Here is a 20,817-nt window from a genome sequence, read left to right on the forward strand (position 1 = left end):
GTTTCCTAACTGCTTTAACTGAAAAGGCAAAATAACTACTTGAAAAATAAATTGCTTGATGTTTACCTTGCAAATACAAGGATACATACATTTCCTGGTAACAAAACTATTTTGTAGGTGTATAGGATCAATATGCAGCATCCTTTCAATTATCTAACAAGAAGATGTGGAGAAACATCACATATATCCCACTCACTGCCACAAAAATATGTAATAGTATTGGGGCTACAGTGCAGCTTTAACTCTACAAAACTGGCACCAAACAGTGTATGGTCAGTATCTTGCTCCACACCATTATAAGACAAGTAAAATCTGAAGGATGATTGGCCTTAAGGACATAAGATGAAATGTGTCTGCTTCCTTGGGTAATAACCACTCCTGCTATATCCAGATAAGCTTTACACTACATAGCTACATCAGAGTTATACTCTCTGGTTCCTGAAGATTCCGCCCACCATACAGCCCATTGCCTTCTAGTGTATTATAACTGACAACAACTGAAACTTTTCCAGAATTATTTTGTACACAATTACACACACACACACACACACACACACGCACACACACGCACACACACACACACACGCACACACGCACACACACGCACACACACGCACACACACACACACACACACACACACACACACACACACACACACACACACACACACACACACACACACACACACACACACACACACACACACACACACACACACACACACACGCGTGCGAGCGCACACACATTATATTTTCCATATGGGGCGGGTAAATGATAACTTTCTAATACCTGCATCCTCCCACCAATTTATGACAATACCGCCAACAGCTAGAATATCCTGGCAAAGTTAAGAGCACAAGCAGGTACATTTAGTTCTGAGCAGTCAGTCTTCTACAGGCAAATACCAAACAGTTGGTAGTACATAGTTTTTTTCCATATACCCATAAACATATAAATAAATAAATCTCCAGTATCAGCAGCTTTTTAAGGGACAGATTAAATGCTTTTGTGAGCAGGATTTTGACCCATGGGTCACTGCTGGACACTTCCCTGGTCTAGACCCTAAATAATATTAGCTAAAGATATGCTATGCACTGTTAGCAGTTTTCAAGATAAGAATAGAATCTGTGCAGTTCTCGAAGGCAGCTGCCTCTTGGTGTCTGTTCCAGTGGGACAACCCAGCAACTCCTTGGCTATTAGTCTCTGTCATTCTCTATTTCTGTCTCTCTTTATTTACTATAAGTGTGAGAAAGGATTTCATGTAATCCTCAAATTCAAATTTGAAATAATACTTCCTTATTTGTACAATTACATACTTTTGGGGGTTGGAGGTCCAAGCACATATTTACTAAAAATCAAGTCTAATGCAATGTTTTACTTGTATGTTTTAAAGAATTGTTTACATTTTTCTTAATTCATTACAGTTTTAGAGCAACTTGACTGAGTTCTCCTAAATTTCACCTCTAAAAGAACAATTGCATTTTCATTGTGACTTGCTGGGCACTTGTAGAGGTTTTAAGCTATTAGGTAGGATTTTGCTTCATTGTGAAATATAATTTGCTTAAACTGCAACTAATAAACCCAGTCATTTACCAAAAAAAGGAAAAAGAAAAGGAGAATAAAGAACTCTAGCATGGCAAACTATTTTGATATAAACCCCAGCATGTTCACCTTGAAGTATTTGCTACTTAGCAATGTGCAGGCAATATATAGCTTTCACTAAGGATTTTTCTGGTAGCTTGTGTCTACCCCTCCAAGCAATGTCTACCCAATTATGGGTCTATTTCAAAGTGTCAAATGATCAAATTGTTGAAACCCATATGGTTGAGATTATACTGTCAACAATTCAATCCATTGAACTATTCTGATTGAGATGGTGGTACAGTGAGGATCAGGGAATTTGCCCTTTTCCCACTGTAGTGCAGTCGCAGAGTTGATATATATAATTAGCAGGGGGTGTAGGGGTGCAGCTGCAAAAGCATTGTTTCTGTTGTTTGGAGATATTGTTTGTTGTTTTTTTGTCAACAGACTGAATTGTTGACCATATGATTTCGAATCATATTGGCTTAGACAATTCTACTTTTCAATACTTTGAAACAGATCTCTTAATTATATCATAAGATGTTGTTTCTTTAAAAGAATGGCAGTTGAAAATCTGATCTAACAAGGTACAAATACGTATTGAAATGACTTTGTAAACTGACACCATCCCACTGGCATCTTTTTACATAATCTACATATTTTAGTACAATTTCCTTTGTATATTGATGAATTATAATTTGGGATAACACTCTCCAGGTCTCAAGTGGGGAAAAAGAACAGCACAAAAGCGGGACTATCCTAATATCAAAATGGAATGAATACAAATAAATAAATAAATAAATATAAGCCTGTGAACATTTTGATTTGATTTCCTTACCTAAACGATGGGATCTCCTTTGCGAAATTGATTACCTCATGGGTGAAGCTGGTGCTTATTTCAACTAACTGAGACATCAAAAATGATGATAATGACTGATGTCTTCTGCTGTCTGTTGCCCATGTCTTATCTGTAATACAGACATGAGAAGTAGACGAAAGGCCTGAATTACTGCTGAGGCCGAACAAAGTCTCTGTAGTTTGTTTCATGTCCTGTACAATCAGAAACGTAATAGGATTAGTGTGCAATGTAGATTTTACCAACATATACGAAATATGAGATCTACCTTGTCAATCTATTATTTATTTATTTTTAAGTAAAAAAAAACATATTTGAATACAATAGAAGACTACAAACAAGAGACGATCAAATGTATCCATGAATGTATCAAATACATCAAATAAATTATAAACTGCATACAATAAAGAAAAATTATTCAGGTAAAATATTTAGATTCTAAACCAGATATACATGTTTAAAAGAAATTTTTTTTCTACTACCGTAACTGAGCAGATTCTAAAAATCTCTGTTTAATAATTTGTTTAATACCAAAGATATTTATCTTAAGTAAATATATTAAACCATTATTATTTAAAAGAACAATGCCAAGAGACTTGCCAGTCATTAAAGAACTTTTGAAATTTCACTGACAATTTATAGGCTTTTAAGTATTTTGCCGTACATGAGGCAAATGTAACCATTGTTACTTCCTTTAATTGTGTGCATTGCATGGTTATCAAAATCTTGGCAAAAGCAGTAAGTGTGATTAAGAGTTTGTTTTTTTCTTGTTTTAGACTAACCTCCAAATGCTCAACACAGCCTGTATTCAGAAAAAGTACATTTTGATTAAATTGAAAGATTTAGTCCCAGCATTAATAAACTTCAATAATTCTTGTACCAGTAGACAAAGCCAAAAGATATATACAATATAAATGTCAACATTTCTACAAGCCGTACATAAGGGTAAGATGTCAGGTGAGAGAGAGAGAAGAAGCCTAAATCATAAACTGAGTATAATAAAGTTTATTCAAGGGAATGCAGGATAAAAATATATGCCATAACTTCTTTAATAAATTATCATGATTCAAATTGTGATCGAATCTGATGCAATATGAGGAATAAAAAAAGGATGATTATTTTTGATATTTAGATTTTAAGAATATGTTAAAGAAATCAGTTTTGAAGCTAATAAAGCTAGCTTCGACATCGAGTATCGTGAATACTTACTTTGATCAAACGTCAAAATGTCTACTTTTCATTTGTAAAATGGCCAAGATAATGTTAATAGTTGAAATATAACTTTTGCACAAATTAAAGTAACCTCAGTTCTCTGAAACTGATGCCTCTCTGGTGGCATTGAGGGGATAAAGCCCTCACTACAGCCCAGCTGACAGGTTTGATTAGCAGCTTGAGTGACTGATGGTAAGACAGAGAGGATGGGCATTCCTATCTGGGTGAAGGGGAGACATGTGGGTAAGCACACATGGAAATGAGGTGCTTCCTGATGGAGACTGGGCAGCCAATTGGGATGTTCTTCAGCCAAAGGGGGAGCACATCATGACCTTAGTAGTTCCTTGTGGAAAAGAGGCGTGGAGCAATACAGTCTGTCCATTGCATGGCCCCTGGATGATTATCTAGTCAGGCAAATCTGAGTTGAAAGGGAGCAGGTAAAAAAATAGTCTCCTCCAACTGATGGTTAGAAAGCACAACATCCCCCGGGATATGAATTCAGAAGTAGTCCAGGGATGATGGAATGGACAGTTGAACCAGCATGAGCATGCTGCACTGGGATGGGACTATATTATGGAATGGACAGTTGAACCAGCATGAGCATGCTGCACTGGGATGGGACTATATTATAATCGCGAAACCTGTCTTTCGCAAATACATGTTCCTTGACAGATAAATGTCGAAGAACGAGAACCGCGAAGTACAAAAAAATGAAATGGAGAACGTCGAATGCATTCTCGGAAGTAACAGCACCGTACAGGTAAGGTAAACCTAACTGCACAAACCTTACCTAAAACACTTTTTCAAACGTTTTTGCAGGGGGGGGCAAGCCCCCCTGCACACCCCCACTTACATATACCAACTTTGAGACCGCACTACAGTGGGGAAAAATGATTCATTTCCTCATTCCCACAATCACCCTGCTGGCCAAGAAAATCCATTCGGCATTCTCCGTTTCGCACTTTTGGTACTTCGCTGTTCTCGTTCTTTTACGTATACATGTCAATGAACATGTATTTGCAAAAGACAGCTTTCACGATTCTGATATAGACCCCACTGGGATAGCTGTCTGGGTGATTCTAAGAGAGAAAAAGGACAAAAAAGGAAAAAAAACGATATCTGAAATTGATGAAAAATCCTTTAAATAAATGAGTTAATGATGTTCAAAAAGGAAATATTTTTAAACTTATCATTAAATTTCCTTTCAGAATATTAATGTTCACTCTTGTTTGTCAGAACTGTACTACTTAATGTAATTCTTTGAGCAGAAATCAAACATTTTCAATTAACAGTAGATATTGTTTATGAGATTTTAAGGATATTAAGTGTTGTGATACCCAAAAATGGTCAAGAAAGAGATTTATAATCAGCATCTAATATGTTTTATTCCAGATGGCTAAGCAGATTTTGTCTTTATAAATGTAACACTTGAAGGAGCAGCTTAGATGAGTTAGTAACTAAGTAACAATACAGATTAATCATTTCACATCTTGTGTTAGATATACAAGTAGAAAGTTTGTGATATGGCACTGTAATTGATTTAGGGGCAGGATACAGTTTTACAGATCATTCTGGATTCATTTAAATCTCCTTTTGAGAAAAGCTTGACATGAGAAGTTAATAGGAAATATTAGTTTTAATTACTAAAGATTTATGGGTGCCCTACAGGTGCAAAATGGCTACTGTAACTATTTTGTACATTGAGCTCCTGAAATACTTCAACTCAGCAAGACGTACATGACCATATACAGCTTGGTAAAGCAGGAAATAAGAAATAAACTATCTATAGTGTGTTGGTAAGTAAGGTATAGATTGTGCATGTACATGCATATGGAAGGGATCCACATGTGAGCAGATGAAAGACAGAAGACAAAATGACCCCAATCTGCCCTCACGTGTGTAGACACCATAATGACTTGAAGAACTTGAAGTGTAGCAGCACATATGAAGAGGAATCTGCATTGTAACTGCATTCCCTACCTCCTCCATTTTATCTGGATCTAATACTAGTATGTTCAAAAAAGTCAGAGTAGAGCTGTCCCAACAATCACTTTTCTTAACCAATGCAAGTACCCTGGCATCAACTACACAAAGGTAACAGACCTATGTGCAGAGTATGACAGTTGCAGCTAGCAACTATGACACTCTCTACATATTCTGGCTGTCACCAGGGTTTAGCTGTAAATGTGCTTGTGTATTTGTGTGTGTGTGTGTGTGTGTGTGTGTGTGTGTGTGTGTGTGTGTGTGTGTGTGCGAGTGTGTGCGAGTGTGTGTGTGTGTGTGTGTGTGTGTGTGTATAGTGTGTGCATGCATGTGTGCGTGTGTGCGTGTGTGCGTGTGTGTGTGTGCGTGTGCTGTGTGTGTGTGTGTGTGTGTGTGTGTCTGTGTACTTAGTGTATTATAGTTACTGCATTCCATATGAACAATTCCAGATGTCTTAGACCCAAGACAGCCTTCACAACTGCCCCAGACACAAGGTAAGCCAGTCTTCTTAACAATAAATGAATGGATTAGTATGTTTTGCTAGCATATCTATGGTAATGCTGCATGCATGCAAGGGAATGGGGTGGCGTACTGGGATAGCAGCCCACAACTGACAGCTATGTGGGACACCAGGAAATGTCTGGTCAAAACTGGCCTTCACACACTATGCATTAGTACCCAAGGTGGGAAATCCCAATGCAGTATATGTGTGGGGACTACTAACTGGGGGGGGGGAGATCATAGGTCACAGGCATGGATGTCAGTGTGGGGGGGTCCCATACCCAGCCCTCACACCCACACAACCAGTCAGCTGTAGAAACCAGAGAGAAATCTCTGGTAAAGGCACACAAATGGTGGCAATGTTGAATTACCCCCCTACAGACTCACACAGTGATAGCACAGCAGGACTTGCAGTTGCAGTAAGGCTATAAAGGGTAAGAAGTCTGAAACTCAAATGTATGCCATTACAATCTGACCTGTGCTCTTTACTGATATGCCTGTAGTCCCCAAGACAGGGCACAATAGTATGGTAAATGGAACCAAAATGTAAAGAAAATATCAGCACAGTCTGTGCAAATGTGTACAGTTGACAGGTGTGCCCCCCCCCATATACCCACAGAAATGCATTAACATGTATGTTTGCAGGGAAATAGCAGCATAGCACACATTGGCAGGGCTGTACCAATACACATGAAAACATGTGTTGCCTGTCCAAAATATGCAGAGGTCAATGAGATATGTGCATGTGTGGTTAATACTGTCAGAATCTGGCCAGCACATTCTCCTGGCAGTCGTCTTGTAGTGCCCCAGGTACAATGCTGTCTTTGACAGGGCCATGTGCAGATAACTGCAGTGCCAACTGTTATGCATGTCAGTGACACCCACTGCTCTGCCACTGATATACCTGGAAGTCACAGTGCTATGTGGAATATACTACACATATAATGGACATTTTGAAGGATGTGTAGCTGAGGTGCCAAGGCTTAGGTGAATATAACAGAATGGCCTCACTGTGACCAATGACTGGTGTCAGAACCATGGCCTTAAGCTCAATGCAAAAAAATGTCATCATCCCCTTTGGGAAAAACCCGGTTCCCATGAATTACTACATTGATGGCAGTCCACTGAACACAGAAGGTGTTATAAGAGATCTGGGAAGACAGGTTGACAGCAACCTCTTTTTTGATCACCACATTGCCACTGTGGTCAGAAATCCTTCTATGTGGCACATCTCATTACTAAGAGTTTTGTATCCAGGAAGAAAGAGGTCATTGTCTCCCTCTACTCTTCCCTCATTAGGCCAGTCATCGAGCACAATGCTCCATTTGGCATGTACCTCACTAGACACCTGCAACAACTGGAGAGGCCACAAAAGTACCTCACAAAGAGGATCCTAGGCCTTAAACACTTGTCCTGTATGGACAGACTCAAAAAACTCCAACTACTCTCTTTCATATTGCCTACTTAGAGGCAATATCTGCTTGACTTACAAAGCCATGTCTGACCCAGTGCTGTTAGAAATGCTACATCTAAAGAAATCCCAATCCCTTCACACCACATGCTCCAGAGACCTCAACCGCATTACCGCAATTAACAGAACATGCTGGAGGGACAAGTTCATAACCCAGAGACTGCCCATGCTATGGAACAGACTTCCCATACATGTCAAGCAGAGCACATTGCTGACCCTCTTCAAGAGAAATCTTGATGAGTGGATGGGAAACAGAAAATTCACCCTGGGGATAAGTCCAGTGGCTCTACTCGACAGAGGCACTGGGAACTAAGGTCAGGTGGCACTATGCCAGGGTAATCCTATGGCTAGGCTTGTAAAGGCCCCAGGGCCATTAGCCTAGTACACAACTATGAACCTATGAACCTATAAGTGCTTTTTGGTACTGTTGCCAGTGGTTATTCTCAATAATCCTTTTTTCTTATGTTTGCTTTTACATATAATGGACATGCCTGCACAATAGAATGCACTCTGTACCCACACCCATAACTCCCAACCTCTGACAGCAAGATGTCTGGACAAGGGCAGAAATAAAAGTGCAACAAAGGCACAATGATAAGCATGTGTTGTAAATATCACCCTTACATAATGAGAAAGTTGATAAGGTGAGGAGGTTTGCAGTAGCAGGAATTGTCTAAAGGTTATGTAGTCTAAAACAGTAATGACTGTCATTATTTTGTAACATCACTCCGCAAATATATATAACTAACTTGCCATAAAAACACAAGTTTACATAGACAGAATGAAACCTCTGGCCAAACACCTGGACAACCTGCCAAAAATGTACAGGTGAGAGGTATGCCCAAACAAGGATATGACATCTCAGGTTAGAAAGATACCACTCTAAAATGGTTCCCTGCAAGTAAGGCGTCTGCAAGGTCTCAAAATATCTAAACACTCCAAGAAAAAATGACCAGCAGATATTGGTAGCTGTAGAAATATATATTTTAAACATTCAATGCATCAGTATATAGTATAGACAAACAGGTTTCGGCTTATACTTCTCTAAGCCTTCATCACACTGATGAAGGCTTAGAGAAGTATAAGCTGAAACTGGTTTGTCTATACTATATACTGATGCATCGAATGTTTAAAATATATATTTCTACAGCTACCACTATCTGCTGGTTGTTTTTTCTTGCAGTGAGTAGAAAGATACCACACAAGCAGGAGATCCCCAGCCAGTATATCACCAGGTTGCTGGACTGTTTACACAGCACATCATTACTCAACTGGCTGTAGCCACACCTCACAAATGGCCTTGTTGGACAAGACTGTACATAGCTGCCATCATAATATTGGTCTATGCATCATATAACTAGTATTCCTCTGGTAAAGAACTGTGATGATCTGAGGATGTCTGGCACTAGGTAATGACACAATACATTGCAGTGTCAGACTACAGATATGTCAGAAAATGTCTGCTAAACAAACCTAGAACCCTGGGGAAAGTCCTGTGTACTCCTGAGAGGTATGGCTGTAGCACACAACCCCCTGGACTGGAGTACACCTATCTATGGAATGGAGTCCCACTCTAACTATAGAAGGTCACACTGGGCATATTGAAACCCACATCGGAATATATGACTGCACTGTGTATACATGTCTGTGCATACAGACAGCTATGCACACTTCAAATGTCCCTACACACACACATCAGACAGGATTACCCTCAGCTAGCTGTAGGTGACCCATATGTGATATATCTGCATCTGTTGCATGAAATACACACACACACACATATATGGTCAACAGATAACATATGTCAAGCATACATACATACACATAGATGTGGGGAACTAAGAGACAGACAGTGATACAGAGAGAGACACAGGGGGGACACAGACAGAGTGAGTCACACACACAGATACTCTGAATGGCATATAGTGATGTCCTGCTGTGGACAGTGGCATACCAGTTGTAAACAATTGCACATGCCAGCATAAAAAGGTGAGCTCCATTGTGTAACAGTACTGAGGTTGGGTTTATAATATCACATCATCTGCCTGTGCGTGTGTGTGTGTGTGTGTGTGTGTGTGTGTGTGTGTGTGTGTGTGTGTGTATGTGTGTGTGTGTGTCCCCATAGGTCTAAGTATTAGGAGACTGTTCCCACTCAGTACACTTCACATTGCCCAACTTCACAAGATCTGCTGCTGTCATTCACCTTAGAAGTACCACTGGACACCTATCACCCCTATAAGCTCTGTAGCACGTGTGATAAATGCATAACACTATAGTACAAATAACTGGATAGGTAGGGGTTCTAATCTCAATACTGGCAAGTGTGTGTGTGTGTGTGTGAGGGAGTGTGTGTCTGTTTGTTTGTAGGTGAAACAGTTTTAACCCATTCCCACCCACAACACTTCCCAGTGCCCCACTTTATCGGTCCTGCTGATGTCATTCCCCTTATCAGCATCTTTAGACAATTGTCAGCTCAGTAAGCTCTGTAGCATGTGCAATAACTGTGTAACACTATAGTAAAAATCACTAGATAAGCAGGGGTTCTAATCTCAGATCTGGCAAATGTGTGTGTGGGTGTGTAAGTGTGTATGTTTGTAAAAGAAGCATTTTGATACGTTTCCCACCAAGTGCCCTACTTTATCAGTCCTGCTATCATTCCCCTTATCAGCACCTTTGGCAACTTGTTAGCCCAGTAAGCTCCATAGCATGTACGATAACTGTATAATACTATAATACAAATCACTAGATAGGCAGGGGTTCTAATCTCAATACTGGCAAGTAACGGTGTGTGTGTGTGTGTGTGTGTGTGTGTGTGTGTGTGTGTGTGTGTGTGTGTGTGTATATGTATTTGTGTGTGTGTGTGTGTGTGTGTGTGTGTGTGTGTGTGTGTGTGTGTGTGTGTGATGTACCATTTTGAGTTGTGTACCACCCTGCACACTTCCCATCACCTTACTTTACAAGGCCTGCTGATGTCATTCACCTTAGAAGTACCTTGGGACAAAATGAATTCATATAAGCTTCTTGGCATGTCTGATAACTGTGTAACACTATAATATAAACAACTAGATAGGTATGGGGTTCTAATCTCAATACTGGCAACTGTTTATGTGTGCGTGTATGTGTTTGGGTTGAGAATCATATCCTGTGTGGGTTATACCATTTTGAGTTCTGTACCACCCTGTACACTTCCCATCACCCTACTTTAGAAGGACTGCCGATGTCATTCACCTTAGAAGTACCTTGGGACAAGGGGAATCCATATATGCTCCATGGCGTGTCTGATAACTGTGTAACACTATAGTAGAAATAACTAGATATATAGGGGTTCTAATCTCAATGCTGGCAACTGTGGGAGTGTTTGGGGTGAGAATCATCTCATATGTAGGTTATACCATTTTGATGTGTGCACCATCCACGCCTGTTTACCATCTCCCGATGTCATTACTTTATATAGTGTGTTAATGGCATCTGCCTCACATGCAGCATGTTAAATCATTGAACAGGCCATTGCAGCCACCCGTACAGATGTCTATGAAATATCTGGATGTTTGCAACCCATATGTAGCCTGTGTCCCCTAACAATGGCCATGTATGTGATATTGTTGCCAAATAGGTCACAGTGAGTGTACTGACACACATGCCAGCATCAGATATCATATGTGACTGAAACATCATGCTGATACAACGTCTGTTACCACATCACTTGTCCAGGCTTGTAGGAGCAATAGATGACTCCAGTTGCTATTCCTGGTGGGTTATCTCACCAGCCACGAAGGCAGTCACAACATTACATGTTGTAAGAGGTAGTGGGTTATGCCCCATGCATATAATCTATGTGGGGCATGTCATGTGTATGTAGCACTGTAGTACATTAAAGTGGATATGTAGGTTTACAAATCTGTCCATTGCTAACTGTGTTTGTGTAACTGTATCCACATCCCCTGTGTCAGTCTTTACTGTGAATATGCAAAGGATATACTATTTTGTCTCCCTGTTCCACCCTGTGAACTCAGGAATACATACCACAAATTTGTCATACACAGTACCATGCATACCCTCATCAACTGCATCAGGGTTGAGTGGGAAAGAAATGGCAGGGGCAACAGGTGCTGCCACATGAATCTGTTGTGGTCAATATAATAGCTAAGCTGGTGAGTGACCTACTGACAGTACTCCAATAACCTGTTCCACATGTATAAGCCTGTGGTACTACACAACACTGAGGTGACATGTATGAAGGCTACCTGTCTGTGACAAGGGGTATGTATGCCAGGTCACACTGTCTGACAACAGTGTTCATTACACACTGTTGCATGCATACACACCTGGTAAATGTACATATAAAGCTGTACCTTGGCTATGAAGTGGTCAGTGTATTTCCACTCTACCATACTCCATGTTGGTAATGTCTGCAGGGCCACAGCCTGCAGACACAGATACCTGGAACACAAACAGAATACAGCATGTCAAACTACATTATGTCAGTGGTAATAAGGTACATACACCTTTATGTGTACACTTAAATGCAAGCAGACAGCACCTTAAACAGTATTACATAGCGACACTGTACTATATTCACCCTGTGTATCAGACCCACATGTGGCACAGGTATCATCATATGCACAGGGTGTGGTGTGAGTTTGCCCGAGGCCTTGGCTGGGCCATACAGTTGACATCCATGTGTGTGTGTTTCAAGAGGCATCGTATAGATGGGCTGTGCAGAGGTGCTGTGTGTGTCTGGAGGTGACTTGCCTGTGATACAGATGTGTGTGTGTATGTACGCACACAGTCATGCCATGTGGCTGCCCTACACATGGATATGTTGGACAGCTGTGGACCGTACATGGCAGGGTGTCCAATTCACCATCTCTGGCCACAGACATGTGAACTGGTCCTGCCAGGGGTCTCACTGGCACCACCAGGCCCAAAGCCAGATGCAGTATTGCTTCCTGAGGGTGACTGCTGTCTGCTGGATCCGTGTCCCTGATGGGACCAGCCAAGACCATGTGCCCATGGCCTGCTCCATTGTGATGTGGACAGCAACCCCCTTCAGTAGTGCTGGTGTCATTGCCACTATGAAAGTGTGAAGGTGCATGGCCCCGTAGACTCTCAGCTGATGTTGGTGATGACCTACGTCCACATGGCCGATGCCCATCTCCCACCACACACTCTAGCACAGACATGCCATGGTCGAGGATTGCCAAGGTCTCACCCCACTGTCTATTCATGACCTCAGTATTTTGGCATGTGGCCTCAACAAGGTCTTGTATGCCACCACGTAAACCAGGAAGAGTTGCATCCACCACCCTGAGTATTTGTCTGGTGTTGCATTCACTATATGCCTGTGCATCCATGACAGCCCAAAACATGCATCTGGTGACACCTGCTGTGGCACCTGCCATAGTGGCTTGATGAGCAGCAGTCCTCCTGTGAGCACCACTGTCCATCCGCCTGTGGGAGACATTGCCTGCACTCTGGCTATGGACAGTGTCTACACTCACACCTGCCATAGTCACCACATTAGCCTGTTCCATGCCACCACCTGCCAACTGTCAATCATCTGTGGCTGCTAGGGATGGGGTATGTGTGGGCATTGTTACTGTGTGCAGGGACATTGTGGATGAGTGTGGGATGCCAACTGATGGCACACATTCAACCCCTGACAACACCACCTGTGCCTGAATATGACCATCATCATTGCCAGTGTCTGCAGAGACACTGACATCAGATACTGAGCGGAAGGGACTGCGACCACCATGACCACCTGTGGGGTAAAGATAATATATGTAAATTAATACCTGCACTATACTGTTTCCTGCTACACATGCACACACACACACACACACACACACACACACACACACACACACACACACACACACACACACACACATATACATGCTCACATGTACATGCATGCACATGCACGCACACACACACATGCACACATATACAGGTGAGGTAGCAGACAGGCATTACACAGGAAATGACTCAGCCAGTAAATCCAATAGATTTATTTTCTTAACAGACTTCTCTTCTCCAGCGCCTCAGCATAAGCCTTTAACAGAGTATAACAAGAACTATTTCTTATTCCTTTTTATAATAAAAACAATTCCAACCAAACAATTAAAAGAGCAATTAATTAAAGCAACCATTTCCAATCATGTTCTCTATTTAACCCCTTAGGGTATAAAGTATCAAACTTTAAAATAAACAATGCTTCTTTGCATTGTAATTAATTCTTAATACATGTGCCTTTCTCACAATACACTTTTTCTAAAATTGTGCCTACTAATTTATTTCCATCACTATTATGATACTTTTTAAAGTGTAAGCCTAATGGGCTTTCCACCTTTTTATTTTTAATATTTCTTAGATGTTCTAAAAATCTAACATGAAAACTTCTTTTTGATTCACCTATATAAAATAAATTGCACTCACATTTAAGCACATAAACAATACCTTCTGTGTTACAACTGTAACTATCATTCACACTAAATTTCTTTCCATTTATTTGATCAAAAAAAATCACTGTTTGGTTACATATACTGCAGTGTCCACATGCTTTAAAACCACAATCAGATACACATTTGGTTAGTTTTACAGTGGGAAAAATAAAATAAGCATGTACTAACATATCCTTAATACGTGTTCCACGCTTATATGACACCATAGGTCTTTGAGGTATCAAATCTCCTAAATAAGGATCTTGTGTCAAATATTTCCAATAGAACATAATTATTTTAACTAATTCCTCTGTATACACTCCATAAGTGGTCACAAAAAAATATCTTTTCCACTTGTTTATTATGTATATTTTTATCTGATCTACCCTGATACATTACTTGCTTATTACTTTGATTTTTTAAAAAAAAATTTTTCTTAGCTTCTTCTACATCTTCTATACTATAACCTCTTTTAATAAATTTACTACAAATTTGTTCAATTTCTAATTCTTTTTGTTGCCTATCACTGGTCAATCTTGTAATACGCAATAATTCATTATAGGGAAGTGCTGATATCAAATGTGGTGGATGACAGCTAGTCCCATAAATAAAGTTATTAACACCCTCAAATTTATGATGGACTGATGTCACCACTTCATTATTTTTTACTATCAAATTCACATCTATATAGAAATTCTATTTCAAAGTGACCCATGAATAAATTTGCATATGTAGGAGCAAACACTGCTCCCATCGCTGTTCCCTTTATTTGTTGGTATAAGATATTGTTAAATTCAAAATAATTATTTTGAAGACAGAACTGTATTAAATCAATTATATAATAAGTCAGTGGTGTATCACCTAGATGAAACTTTAAAGCTTTAATATCTAATTCCTGTACAGTATTCGTATACAAATTTTTAACATCTAATACTATCCAATATCTATTTTCATTCCACTGTATACTGTCTACTTTTTGAAGAAAATCAAAAAGTGTCTCTAATGTACGATGATAACTTCACAACCTTAGGTAAAAGTAATTCATGTAGTACAATTCCTATGTTGTGAAGAAAGTAATTACATGCAGACACTATTGGGCGACCCGGAGGGTTACATTTATTTTTATGTAACGTGGGTAGACAATAAAATTTAGCCATAGTACATTTATCTATGGAAAATTTCTTCTCAATGTCCCTCTTAGTAAAGTAACCCAACCTACGCCCTTTACCTATTAATTCATTATATGCCAACAAAGCTGTATCATAATCTTTCCTTACTACAGTTTTATATATTTCATCATTATTTAAATTATCCATACACATCCTATAATACTGATCTGCTGTCATCTCTACTAGGTTATTACCTTTGTCTGAGGGCTTGAAAACAATGCCATTCCTATGTCTCATTTTTTTCAATGCCTCCCATTCATTTTTAGTCAAATTATAAGACATTTTTTCTGTTGTTTAAAAATATCTTGCATAGAATAATTTATTACACTAGAAAAATATTTTACTGTTTCATTATTAAAAGGAGGTATATAGCTGCTTTTAATGCTGATTTTGTCAGTTGGCAACAAGCAATAGGCATTCATAGTTTCATCATTTTCAAATGAAGAATCACAAGAAAAAAATTCCATAGAAGTTGTTTCATTTAAAGAATCATGCATATCAAAAGAATTCATTGCTTCTACATTATTTTCTTTATGCCTTGAAAAAAAGCACAATAAATGTAATTTCTTTACTAACTTAAAAATATCTATTTTAAATGAATATATATTCAAAATAACAGTAGGAATAAATTTGATACCACGATTTAATACTGCTATTTCAGTGTCTGTAAAAAGACTACCAGTTAAATTATAATTTGACTAAATATGAATGGGAGGCATTGAAAAAAATGAGACATGGGAATGACATTGTTTTCAAGCCCTCAGACAAAGGTAATAAGCTAGTAGTGATGACAGCAGATCAGTATTATAGGATGTGTATGGATAATTTAAATAATGATGAAATATATAAAACTGTAGTAAGAAAAGATTATGATACAGCTTTGTTGGCATATAATGAATTAATAGGTAAAGGGCATAGGTTGGGTTACTTTACTAAGAGGGACATTGAGAAGAAATTTTCCATAGATAAATGTACTATGGCTAAATTTTATTGTCTACCCACGTTACATAAAAATAAATGTAACCCTCCGGGTCACCCAATAGTGTCTGCATGTAATTACTTTCTTCACAACATAGGAATTGTACTACATGAATTACTTTTACCTAAGGTTGTGAAGTTATCATCGTACATTAGAGACACTTTTGATTTTCTTGAAAAAGTAGACAGAATACAGTGGAATGAAAATAGATATTGGATAGTATTAGATGTTAAAAATTTGTATACGAATATTGTACAGGAATTAGGTATTAAAGCTTTAAAGTTTCATCTAGGTGATACACCACTGACCTATTATATAATTGATTTAATACAGTTCTGTCTTCAAAATAATTATTTTGAATTTAACAATATCTTATACCAACAAATAAAGGGAACAGCGATGGGAGCAGTGTTTGCTCCTACATATGCAAATTTATTCATGGGTCACTTTGAAATAGAATTTCTATATAGATGTGAATTTGATAGTAAAAAATAATGAAGTGGTGACATCAGTCCATCATAAATTTGAGGGTGTTAATAACTTTATTCATGGGACTAGCTGTCATCCATCACATTTGATATCAGCACTTCCCTATAATGAATTATTGCGTATTACAAGATTGACCAGTGATAGGCAACAAAAAGAATTAGAAATTGAACAAATTTGTAGTAAATTTATTAAAAGAGGTTATAGTATAGAAGATGTAGAAGAAGCTAAGAAAAATTTTTTTTTAAAAAATCAAAGTAATAAGCAAGTAATGTATCAGGGTAGATCAGATAAAAATATACATAATAAACAAGTGGAAAAGAGATTTTTTGTGACCACTTATGGAGTGTATACAGAGGAATTAGTTAAAATAATTATGTTCTATTGGAAATATTTGACACAAGATCCTTATTTAGGAGATTTGATACCTCAAAGACCTATGGTGTCATATAAGCGTGGAAAACGTATTAAGGATATGTTAATACATGCTTATTTTATTTTTCTCACTGTAAAACTAACCAAATGTGTATCTGATTGTGGTTTTAAAGCATGTGGACACTGCAGTATATGTAACCAAACAGAGAAGTTTTTTGATCAAATAAATGGAAAGAAATTTAGTGTGAATGACAGTTACAGTTGTAATACAGAAGGCATTGTTTATGTGCTTAAATGTGAGTGTAACTTATTTTATATAGGTGAATCTAAAAGAAGTTTTCGTGTTAGATTTTTAGAACATCTAAGAAATATTAAAAATGAAAAGGTGGAAAGCCCATTAGGCTTACACTTTAAAAAGTATCATAATAGTGATGGAAATAAATTAGTAGGCACGATTTTAGAAAAAGTGTATTGTGAAAAAGGCACATGTATTAAGAATAAATTACAATGCAAAGAAGCATTGTTTATTTTAAAGTTTGATACTTTATACCATAAGGGGTTAAATAGAGAACATGACTGGGAATGGTTGCTTTAATTAATTGCTTTTTTAATTGTTTGATTGGAATTGTTTTTATTATAAAAAGGAATGAGAAATAGTTCTTGTTATACTCTGTTAAAGGCTTATGCCAAGGCGCTGGAGAAGAGAAGTCTGTTAAGAAAATAAATCTATTGGATTTACTGGCTGTGTCGTTTTCTGGATTACTTTTTTCACTGTGTGGTGTTATATAGGCATTACACAGACCTCACAATAGCCAACTGGTGACATTCACAACACAGTCAGACCACTATATTCACACCCTGGACAGGCCCACAACATCATGCAGTGCAGCCCTTTCCACTTTCTGTTACAACTTATATACACCATTGTGATATGTAAGTTGTGTTAGTAGGTGATGGGCCTTCAAGTAGCACACACTGCACCCATGTACACATAATTGCTGTTCACCTGTATAGACAGTGGCAACTCCTACAGAACATACCTCTCAACTGTGCAAACTGTCACTGAATGTCTACATGTGTGGCTCATATTTCTGGTCTGTTTGTCATAAATCCTGTATTGTCTGACACATTACTGGGATGATATGAGGACTGGTGTCACTATTTAATGACATATTTTGAGTCTCACACTTCAAAACCTGCAGTACAGGTATGTTACAATGGAACCAGTTACACTAACAACCTTCTAAGCTTACAGTGGACATTATAAGTGTAGACACCCCTGTTAACATGCCAGGTTTGTCTGATATGAGGCCACAGAAATCATGTGAGAACATTTCCCAAATTTAATGTACATATAACCTGTGCAATCCAATTGAAGAACAAACACATCGGTTAGGGGTAACATGTAGAAGTTGAAATACCTACAATAGGCTGGTTGCATTTCTGTGCACACCCTTAAACTAATACATTGTTAAAGCACCTTTTGATTTCATAACAGCAGTCAGTCCTATTGGGAAGGTGTGTATCAGCATGGCACATCTCGGCTTAGCAATATTTGTACACTCTCCCTTGCAGAAGTCCTCCAACTCTGTCATATTGCGAGGCCATCACTTCTGCACAGGAATCTTTAGGGCATCCCACAGATTCTCTATTGGATGTATGTGTGGACTGTGGCTGGGCCCTTCCAAAACATTGATTGCCTTCTGGTGAAGACATTCTTTTATTGGTTTTGATGTATGGTATGGGTTAGTGTTGTATAGAAAGATGTAAGTCCTCTCCATCCACAGCTTTCTAGCAGACACATGACGATTTGGGGCCAAAAGGGACTGGTTTTTTGAACTCTTCCTAATCCCCTCCACCTTGGCTACATGCCCATTTCCAGCTTATGAACAGCAACCACAAAGCAGGACACTGCCATCACCATGTTTCACTATGGGGATGGTGTTCTTCTGGTGATGAACAGTGCTGTTCTTGTGCCAAACAAACCTTTTGGTATTATGGCCAAAAAGTGCAACCTTGGTCTCATTACACCATAACTCATTTCCCCACATGCTATTGGGGGTCCTGATATCTTTTTCTTGAGAAATCCACCAGACCCAGATGTTGTTTGGTGTGTGAAAAGGCTTCTATCTTCCAAATGTACCCCATAGGCCAGACATGTGGAGAATACGGGAGATTGTTGTCACATGTAGTACACAACTGGCACTTGCCAGTGATTCCTGTAACTCCTGTAGTGTTGCTGTAGGTTTTCTGGCAACCTCCCTGACCAGTTTGGGTCTTGTCTTTTCCACACATTTGGAGGGATGTCCAGTTCTTTGCAATGTCACTGTTGCCCCATTTTTCCACCACCATCTGATGACTGTCTTCACTGTGTTCCATGATATATGCAATGCTGTGGAAATGTGTGTGTACCTTTCTCTGGGCTGATGCCTTTCATAAATGAGATCCCATTGCTGCTTCATAAGCTGTATGTGAACTATGGCTCTCACTGTAGCAGGCAACTGAGTAAATTTAGGATGATCCTGGTAGGACAGCTGACCGTTATTTGCTGTTAATCAAAGAGTCTCTGTAATTGATGGCAGGTGTGTACCCAAGAAGACGTAATGCTGTAATAATATCAAAATCTGCTTCAACACAATATTAGCTTCAGCTTGTGCACACACATCTAGTTTCTTGTAAGTTTTTTATGGGTCATAATTGTTCCTCTACCAGATTTGTTTGTTTTACAATTGGATTGTACAGGTTACAGGTCACATGAAAGGCTGGAAGGGTTTGGAAATGTGTTATTGTGCTCTCATTTTTGTATTTTACAAATATCTGGCATTATAACAGGTGTGTGTACACCATTTATATGCACTGTCGAACACTAATTTATAAAATATGTCCCTAGTTCTGGGCCTTCATTCCCCATTTTGTTAGTCTTTGCCCAGATTTCCTGCAGTGACAGGTTGTGAGGTATGCTACAGATATATGACATCTCCTGCAAATAGGGCCCTGTGATGACCACTGTGATGCAATACAGTTAACCCCACCATAAGTGAACATGCAGATATTGTAAAACAGCTGAGAATGACAGTTGTGTGCATGGTCACATGCATGACCTTAACATTCCTGGGGTACTGGTGAGCCACAACAGGAAAATTCCATACTCACTGGCTTCAGGTTGTTGTCCTACATGCAGACCAGAGGTACCTATGTAGTTTTGGGGGAGAGGTATTGTCAACAGAATCACATTTGACATTGGTACAAGATGAATGCTACGTGTCTGCACAGGTACAGTACAAATTATGATAGTACACAATTTGCTGTCCCTCGCCATAGATGTGCACTTGTGTGCATTACTAAACCCCACCCACAAATGCAGTTTGAATTGATATATGCATCTAGATACTCTATTGAAGACAGTATGACTGCTACATGATTAAATTGATGTGCACTGTGGTCTTACCTGGATGCTCCTCTCCTGTTGCCTGGGTTCCACCCACCTCCACGACTGGTGTTTCATGTGTTGGTTGTTGTGTGAGGGTTGCCCCAAAGTTGGCAAGGATGTCCTCCATTGGTGTAAGTAGTGCCTGCATAGTAGGACCCCCCAGCTGTGGTGGAATGGTCCCTGGCCACGGCAGCAGCCCTTTACCGGGCATGACATATGAGGTCAGTTGCCCGATACCAGACCTGATCATTTGTGCGGCCATGATGGCCCAAGGTGTTCACTCTGTGGAGAAGGTCATCCCACAGGGCAGTCTGCTCCCACAGATTT

At 39.2% G+C, this 20,817-nt stretch overlaps 1 protein-coding gene across 3 annotated transcripts in view; it reads right to left on the bottom strand.

Moving 5' to 3' along the window:
* Positions 1-20,817, bottom strand: part of LOC122791788 (nuclear receptor subfamily 1 group I member 3-like) — a 406,293-nt gene that overhangs the window by 151,061 nt on the left and 234,415 nt on the right. For all 3 annotated transcript variants that reach the window (XM_044059723.1, XM_044059724.1, XM_044059722.1), the window contains one exon: positions 2,421-2,632. In XM_044059723.1, the coding sequence (XP_043915658.1) occupies positions 2,421-2,632 (212 nt within the window). The remainder of the gene's footprint in view (positions 1-2,420; positions 2,633-20,817) is intronic.

This window comes from Protopterus annectens, chromosome 17.part0, assembly GCF_019279795.1.
Source record: "Protopterus annectens isolate FY-2018-M chromosome 17.part0, PAN1.0, whole genome shotgun sequence".
In the NCBI taxonomy this organism is placed as follows: domain Eukaryota; kingdom Metazoa; phylum Chordata; order Ceratodontiformes; family Protopteridae; genus Protopterus; species Protopterus annectens.